At 33.5% G+C, this 8,847-nt stretch overlaps 2 protein-coding genes across 14 annotated transcripts in view; both read right to left on the reverse strand.

The window, feature by feature from the left end:
- Nucleotides 1-4,283: 4,283 nt before the first annotated feature.
- LOC127064472 (sodium channel protein Nach-like) lies at nucleotides 4,284-7,199 on the reverse strand. The gene is made up of 11 exons (XM_050995564.1): nucleotides 6,941-7,199; nucleotides 6,613-6,819; nucleotides 6,366-6,552; nucleotides 6,125-6,270; nucleotides 5,920-6,055; nucleotides 5,669-5,791; nucleotides 5,439-5,610; nucleotides 5,291-5,344; nucleotides 5,025-5,202; nucleotides 4,820-4,926; nucleotides 4,284-4,723 (listed from the first exon to the last, which is right to left on the reverse strand). Exons 1-11 carry the CDS (start codon nucleotides 7,111-7,113, stop codon nucleotides 4,467-4,469), a joined length of 1,740 nt encoding a protein of 579 aa, XP_050851521.1. The 5' UTR covers nucleotides 7,114-7,199; the 3' UTR covers nucleotides 4,284-4,466.
- A 187-nt stretch (nucleotides 7,200-7,386) lies between these two features.
- LOC127064454 (transient receptor potential cation channel trpm) overlaps nucleotides 7,387-8,847 on the reverse strand; it is an 18,176-nt gene continuing 16,715 nt past the window's right edge. For all 13 annotated transcript variants that reach the window (XM_050995523.1, XM_050995525.1, XM_050995529.1 and 10 more), the window contains one exon: nucleotides 7,387-8,847. This exon is cut by the window's right edge and continues 5,461 nt beyond it. The gene's annotated coding sequence lies outside the window, so the exon portion shown is untranslated.

The following is an 8,847-nucleotide window of genomic DNA, read 5'->3' on the forward strand; positions in this document are numbered from 1 at the left end:
TTTCCAAGATCTTTTCCATCGACTACGTGCACTTTCAATTCTTTCTTACATCTTCTGTGTATTCAGCAATAAATGCACAGTCACTTCTACTTATTGAAACGCATACCTATATAGTAATTATTCGAGATTAATTATTATGGTTTCTCTCGGGTGGGTCCCTTGGGATGGGCCCTTGGGCGTGGGCTTCTGTGCGGGTCTCCTTCTTTCTGTACCGAAGAATCGAGCTGGATTTTTGTACTCTGGTTTTCGTCGGGTGTACCGATCTTCTATGTCCATCTTTTCTTCCCAATTTCATCTTTTCCACACGTGCACGTGTTCCATTGCATCTTACGTATATTCTTTGCTTTCTTTTCTTTTTTCCTCCATCCTCTTCACGTGTGCACACGTTCTGGCTTTCTTCTCTTCTCTCTTTCTTCTCCATTTCTTCTCTTTCTCTTCTTCTTTTCCTCTTCTTCATGAATCTCGCTATATCCGCGCGGAATACGGGTAGGATAGGAAGAACACTCGCGCCTGTGTCGGCGGGCACAGACGTGGTGTTCTCGGGCGCGATTAAAAGTCCTACGGTAAAGGACTCCGTTTGATTGCTAAAACGAATAAATGACCGGTCGTGTGTCGGTTTATGTGCTGCCGAGTAATATGGTTTGCTATCCGTAAGCGTGGACTGACCCTCCTCCAGTTAGCTGCCTGAATTCTCGGTTAGTGCGTAAAACGTCGCGAACGCGAATTTAGAGTAGAGTCACCGTTATTATAACACTCACGGGAGTGTTTGCGCGCGATTAAAAGTCCTACCGGGGACTTCGTTTTATAGAACGCCGATTATTTGATCACGCCGGTCACGCGAATTTTAGAGTAGAGCCCCCGTTAGCTCGTGGGTCCCCAGATGCAGCAACCTCCAAGCGGTGGGACCTGGGTCGGTAATACTTGCGATATTTCGAAATGAATGTCTTAATTATATTTAATGCTTGTAACTAAATTTTACATATAATTATAAAACGCAAGTATTACCGGGCGAATGGCTGCATATTTCTATATTTTTACAATATCTCTCGTTTGTCTAAATTCAATTAAACGTTAAGTTGTTACATTTTAAATTGGTAATTATATTTCCACGAATAAATAAATTTGAGTATAACAAAATTTTTAATTAATTTTCCAAAAGAACGCACAGAAAACTGTTCCGTTATACTTGTGTCAGTTATCATTCTTATTTATCCTTATTTTCTTTCATTACTTATATACTCTTATTAATTGTATACTTTTGATAATTACATTAGTTATATACTTTTATTTATTACATGAATCACTTTTATTAACTTTTATTAATTGTTAGTATCGGGTGGGACCCTTGAGAGGGGCTCTCGGGTGTGGGCCTTTAGGCGGGCTGCCGTTTCGGCATCTTTCAATGCTCTTTTTCTCTTTTTCGTTTCTTCTCCGCTTTTCTTCTTTTCTTTGTCTTCTTCACTTCTCTTCTCTTCTCTTCTTATTTAATCCTTTCTCTGTTTCTGGCTAAATGATAGAAAGATGCATCATCGAAGGACCGATCATCGTGAAGTTGATTTATTGAATTATTATACTATTAATTTATCTATTAATTATATTAATTACTATTAGTTTATCTATTAATTATATACGTTAATATCCGCTATATATATTTATTAATCCTATATATTTCTATTAATTATATGCATTTATATTTATTTATATACTTCTATTAATTATATATATTTCTATTTATCATATTATTCTTTTCTCCTTTTTCTCTTTTTCTGTTTCAGGTTAGATCATCGACGAATCTACCATGGTGAAAGTATATTTTTACAGGGAAGTTATTGAATATAAATGGCTTTTTGTATATAATTTTGCATGCAATTTTTACTTGTTTATCTTTTCTATTTTTATTCTTTTTCTGTTTCAGATTAGGTGATCAGGGAACGGATCATCTTGGGATTTCTACACGGAAGTTAAAGGAACCTTTCTGCATATAATCTTTATTATATGTAGGAAGGGTATGTCTCCTTGCTTCCGTACGCGAACGATAGGGAAAACACTCACGCGCGTGACGGCCGGCACGCGCTTGGGTGTTAGCGGTCGCGAGATTTAGTCCTACCGAGGACTCCGCTTTGATTTTTTAAATCGAAATAGACACGACCGGTCGTGTCTCGAGATGTCTGAAGCCGACGGTGTGGACGGTGGAGCAATCTGTAAGCGGGGTTTTATACATCTCCAGTTTGCTGAGAAGCCCGAAGCTCCCGAAGCGGAAAGGCATCTCGGTTCGCGGATTTTAGAGTAGAATCCTCGTTAGACCGTTTTTTTCCAGATGCAGCCATCGTTTCATCGCCCAAGGACCATCGAGGGATTTAGATTTTTATACGGGTGTTTAAAGAGTCTTTCTACCTCAGGCGTAGAAGGATTTCTTTTCTCCCGTTCGGGCAAGATAGAAGGACACTCGCTTATGTCGGCTGGCATAGGCGTTGGTGTTCTCGGGCGCGATTAAGTCCAAACTTGGCTCCAACGTACTCAACATACTCGCGTGAGTGTTTCCGGAATACTCGCGTAAGTATCTGTGAGTACGGTAGGATTCAATGTTGGGTTCCGGCGTTTGTCGCGAAAGCACGACCGGTCGTGCTCAAGTGGTGATCAAAGCTTCCGATGTTGGATAGTTGAGCTATGCGTAAGTCGGTTCCCAAATGCGGAGACGCATGGGGCTGCAATTTTAGCGTTTGGAGGCTTGAATTCGTCGGGAGTGGAGGTCGCCCCGTTGCTTTGCTTTCTTGATAGTAGTAGAAGTAGTAAAGAGTAGAGTCACCGGTAGTCCGCGGGTCTCCAGAAGCAGCAACCTCCACGCGGTGGGACCTGGGTCGGCAGTACTTGTTATGTATCGAAATCTAATAAGCTGCAAGTATTTCCGAGCGAATGGCTGCATATTTTATCATTTTTCCATGATCTTTTCCATCGACTACGTGCACTTTAAATTCTATCTTACATCTTCTGTGTATTCAGCAATAAATGCACAGTCACTTCTACTTATTGAAACGCATACCTATATAGTAATTATTCGAGATTAATTATTATAGTTTCTCTCGGGTGGGTCCCTTGGGATGGGCCCTTGGGCGTGGGCTTCTGTGCGGGTCTCCTTCTTTCTGTACCAAAAAATCCAGCTCGATTTCGGTACTCTGACTTCGCTCGAATTCACTTTCTCCTTTCTTTTCTTTTCTATGTCTATCTTTTCATTTCAATTTCCTTTCGTTTTCACAGGTGTATGTGTTCGTTATAACTTCCGGATATGCTTTCTGTCTATTCTTCCGAGTTCTATCGTTTTCACGTGCGCGCATGTTCCGGTTTTCTTTTCCTCTTTCGCTTCTTCGCGGTTTTCGATATATCGTCGAAAGGTTCGTTTCATAATCGATTGCTAGACGCGAATACGGGTAAGATAGGAAGAACACTCACGCCTGTGTCGGCGGGCACAGACGTGGTGTTCTCGGGCGCGATTAAAAGTCCTACGGTAAAGGACTCCGTTTGATTGCTAAAACGAATAAATGACCGGTCGTGTGTCGGTTTATGTGCTGCCGAGTAATATGGTTTGCTATCCGTAAGCGTGGACTGACCCTCCTCCAGTTAGCTGCCTGAATTCTCGGTTAGTGCGTAAAACGTCGCGAACGCGAATTTAGAGTAGAGTCACCGTTATTATAACACTCACGGGAGTGTTCGCGCGCGATTAAAAGTCCTACCGGGGACTTCGTTTTATAGAACGCCGATTATTTGATCACGCCGGTCACGCGAATTTTAGAGTAGAGCCCCCGTTAGCCCGTGGGTCCCCAGATGCAGCAACCTCCTCGTGGTGGGACCTGGGTCGGTAGTACTTGCGATATATTGAAAATTATGTCTGAATTATATTTAAAATCTGTAACTAAATTATATATATATATATATAACTATATAGCGTAAGTACTACCGGGCGAATTGCTGCATATTTCAATGCTTTTTCAAAATTTTTCTTTTCTAATTCCAACTAAACTTTCAAATACTTACATTACTTATCGTATTTCAATAGATTATATATATTTCTGAAATAATTTCTTAAAGATATGTGTATAGAATACTCGCTCTAATATTGGATCTAATTTTTAAAACAACCTATTTGGTTTGCAAAGTAAATTATTTCCCAAGCACAAGCGTTGACTCTAAAATTTCTAATACGCGCTATCAACAATATACAGCTATAACTCTTTCGTAAATTTATAGATACTGTTTTATTTCTATTTTGAAGAACGTAATGATTGCTAATTTTATGATTGAACAGGTAAATATATAGCCAACGAGTTTGTTATCTCTATGACTTAAATATAATCTCAAGAGATTAGATCTCTTAGTAAATATTCCTTTGGAGTAAAACGCTGTGTCTATGTACCATCGTACATCACTTTGATTCTGATGATCCATGTTAAACATTGATTTGTTTGTTAAATTTATCGATTCAATGATAGAGGCGTTAGATCGATATCCTTAGAAACTGCTCCACTTATTTCTTTCCAATACAAGATCGCTCTCTCCGATTCTCTAGGCTCGATATTAATTGTTTTAATGTTAACATTATTTTCTGAATTAGTTGTCATTATTGGTGGTGGTTCGGATTTGATACGACGTGTAATAAAAAAGTAAAGCATTTCGATCAAACTTATTATACTAATGCCCAAAAAGAAACTACAGATGCCTCCATAATTACCTAAGAAAATTAATTGATATATAATTATAATAATAACATTAATAATAATAAATTGATATAAAGAATTGCATATTTTCAAAAGTATAGAACGCTTACTCATGAGTTCGTACCAATACAAAAGCATATCTTGTCTTATTCTCGTTGTACCAGATGATCCAAAATAAATATGTACTAAGCTGTGATTATTTATACGAGTTTTTTTCCTATATATATATATATTTATATAAAAAATGTATTTGAATTAATCCGATATCCATTCAACTAAACATTTTGTAATTCCTTCATTTTTCTTTATATTTACCTATTCCAATATAGATACGGAATATTTAATGGAATATCACTGGTAGATACGGTATATGTGATGTCCTCGCAAGATGGAAGACAATTGCAAGTTATACAGCAAGATCCATCTGGAAGTTTTGTTTCATGAAATGGTTCCATGAATTTTTCATATCTAGGTTCCAGATGTAACCATCTCTCTTTAATATAAAGATAAAATTTTTAATAATTTTAATGATTTATAAATGTATGATTTATACATATATATATATATTTTTTTTTACAAACCTCTATACTTCTTCAAACATAGTAAATCTTTGAGATTACAATTTCTTACGTCAGCTAAGAAAGAACGTCCAAGTGAATTAATTTAAATCTAGATCGTTTGATTATTTTAATCTAAATATTTCCTATTTATTAATAAATCATGTTTTACCCATATCTGGAGTAACCAGATAAAAGAAAGGAATACATTTACAAAAGGAAATAATATCTAGTGTACGACAATGGGATATACAATTCGTGTACGAATAATATCCCCCGAATTTTTTGGCTTGTTCCATGCTAAATAAGCAATCCCTTTGATTGATATCATAGTCTATAACGTCCTGTAATAAAAGTGAATCTATTTTAATTCAAAATCTTTAATTTATTATCACGACTTACTGGCATCGAATAAAAGCTAAATGCGTTCAAATTCAAGAACATTTCTACTTTCGGAGGAACAAAGATCTCTCGTACTCCGCCATTAAATGTGTTAGGATAATCAAAAGATGAATATATCAATATCTGTAGAAAATAATATCTTTAATTTATATATATATATTATACATATATATTTATAGATATTATAATATATTATTATATGTATATAATATATGTATATAATATAATATATATATTGTTCATTAACATACCTTGAAACCCAATATCGGAAGAAGTTTGTAAGTATAATCATACAAAAGAGGATTTAATAAAACAGATAATCCATATTCTGAACCAGTTTCCTTCGAACGTTCTACCGTTTGAGATGCAAATACAAAAGAATCTGTGCTGTATATAAAGATATATTTTTTTTTAATATTTGATTGAATTTTACAGCAGGAACATCAAAATACTAACTCGTCGAAATCATTAAAGCGTCGTGCGGAATTAAATGTACAACAATGGCCGTCGCTCGTTTTTTTTAGAAAAAATATTTCGTTACAATCTTGATCCTTACCGTTCCAAGAACACTGCCATAAAATCGACCTACATCTCGGTAATAACTATGATAAAAATTAAAATATATATATAGATATATAATTTAAAAATATATATCAAAAATATGTTCGTTTTAACATGCTATATTAATTTTTAATACCCTTTTCATTATTCTTTCAACATTATAACCATTATATCCACGTTCAAGTATAGTATGCAACGAATATGCTTGTTTCAATTCGTCCTCTTTAATATCGAAATGATAAAAATTACCCATGATAATTATCATACTTGTTAATTCTTCGACGGTCAAATTAAAATTATACGTTGTGGTTTTAAACTCCAAGCTGTATAATTTGTATAATGAAATAATTTATTCAATTATATGATTAGAATTGAATACGTACAGTTCTTCCGCGAGATCGATAGCGTACGATAAACTAATTTTATTGATATTACAAATAGATATAGCCGGATAATTAATTTCTTGTATCGGATATTTATTGGTTTCGACGGTAGTTACTGTTGGACTATCTTGATATTCCAAAGTCATGTCAAATATTATAAATGACATACTGATTATCGCTATTATATAAACAATTAACCAGATGATTCTATGAAACATAGATATTTTTCAATATTAGTCAAATGATTTTAACAAATGTATGGTAATTAAAATAAAATAAAAGATAAAACACTCGAATATACACGCAAAATAATTTCAATGATCCATACTTCTCTACTGGATGTTGATAAAAACGTATATTGTTCGTATAATTTGTATTGATGCTTTCGAGGAACGAATCGATCATTTTATTTTTATTAATAGAGAAATTTCTTAAACGTTTCGACGCACCAAACTTTCCAACGAACTTCCATCTTCCTCTAATTGAATTTAATATCTTCATAATTTATTCGAAATATAATGTTTTCTCTAAATCAAACGGGATCACTTCGGGACTACTTCGCGATTGAGTTGCTGCGTTAAACTGAATTTGAATAATCTTTCGTCGGTTTTTTATTATATATATATATATATATATATATATATATATATATATATATATATATATACTATAATTATTTTAAAACGAAAGGAGATATGAATATCAGGTAAATAATTTTATGTTTGCGTGTAAAAAGAGTCGGTCACGCGAATAACTCTTTATAACAAACATTCATTCGTTACCATAATCGTAAATTTTTTATTTTAATGATTCATATCACTTACAATGTCCCCATTTAAAGTCGAGTTACAACAATCTCGATCGATCGATCGATCGGTTCGTTCGAGATAAGGACGCAAGAAGGAGTTTCTTTCGTTGAATCAAACTTTTTTTTGTTATATCCGTGTATTGTATATATCGATAAATTCACATGTCTCAAATAAAACATTTTTATATAACTCGCCTTTTCGATTTTTAGCAGAAATCGTATTGATGTAGAAAAAAAAGCGCGCACGCACACGCACGCACACACACACATACAAACTTTGATCGATTATTACATGCAAAAATTAATGCATTTCATCTCGGCTATATTTATAATTTAAAATTAAAATCATTATCGAAATCGTTATTAAAAATTCCGAAAAATTGCAAATATATATATAAATTGAATAAAAATTATCTACAACAAGACAAATGATATTATAGTAACAATTTACAAAATTATATATACGTTCGATATGACTGATCAACGATGTTTTAATTGGTCTAAAAATTACTCTAGCATACAAAGTTTCAGTTTTTGATTTAATAAACTAAGCGCGTATTCCATAAAATAATAAACAATATACAAATACATATGTTCAATTAAATTTAATTCGAAGTTTACAAAAACGAATCCGACATAGATCGCTTTTTTATTTCGAATTATTATTGTTTGAAATATATTGACAGAACGATGTCGATGAAATTTCAGCTTTATTAGATTTCCCATTAGAGAGTGATCTAATCACACGGTGAAAGATAATATCGTATAATTTGTCGCATATCCGTCCGATCAAAAAAAAGAAGAAAATCACGAAAAAGAGCTTAACGATTAATGAAAAAAAAAAGAAACAAAAAAGAAAAAAGAAAAAATGAAATTTATACATAATCGATTTTAATGACATTCTATACATACATACATACATACATATAATATATATATATGTGTGTGTGTATATCGTTCTTTTTCGGATTTTCTTTTTCTTTCTTTTTTTTTTCATTTTTACAGTTTCCTCTCATTCATTAAAGCAACATACACGATTGTGCGACAAGACGCATATTTTTGTGAAACCAGCACGATTAGATGAAACTGACGAACTTATTTAGAGTCTTGAACGATTCGTATAAAAAGAAAGGCACGATATTTTTTTTCTAAAGATCATCGACGGTTTCTATAGTGTACGTGTGTATCTATTACATACATACATACATATATACGTAATTACGAGTAAAACGTAATTGTAGTTATATCGGTGCCATTGGACAAGATATATTTGCCTGTTCAATAAAATCACAAAACGAATCACAGAGAGATATGTACAATAACAATATCTGTCACACATATATATATATGGATATATATATTTATTTATTTATTTATTTATTTGTTTGTTTGTTTGTTTGTTTGTTTGTTTTTAAGTCTAATCGTGC

The sequence above is a fragment of the Vespula vulgaris genome, chromosome 6 (genome assembly GCF_905475345.1).
Source record: "Vespula vulgaris chromosome 6, iyVesVulg1.1, whole genome shotgun sequence".
NCBI classification, from domain to species: domain Eukaryota; kingdom Metazoa; phylum Arthropoda; class Insecta; order Hymenoptera; family Vespidae; genus Vespula; species Vespula vulgaris.

What these genes read in the sequence shown, in the direction of transcription:
- LOC127064472 (XM_050995564.1), bottom strand. Translation starts at nt 7,113, where the DNA reads ATGAAGATATTAAATTCAATTAGAGGAAGATGGAAGTTCGTTGGAAAG. An exon ending in TATCAACATCCAGTAGAGAA is followed by an intron (nt 6,820 to 6,940) that starts GTATGGATCATT and finishes TATGTTTCATAG; the next exon opens with AATCATCTGGTTAATTGTTT. An exon ending in TCTGGTTACTCCAGATATGG is followed by an intron (nt 5,345 to 5,438) that starts GTAAAACATGAT and finishes GTTCTTTCTTAG; the next exon opens with CTGACGTAAGAAATTGTAAT.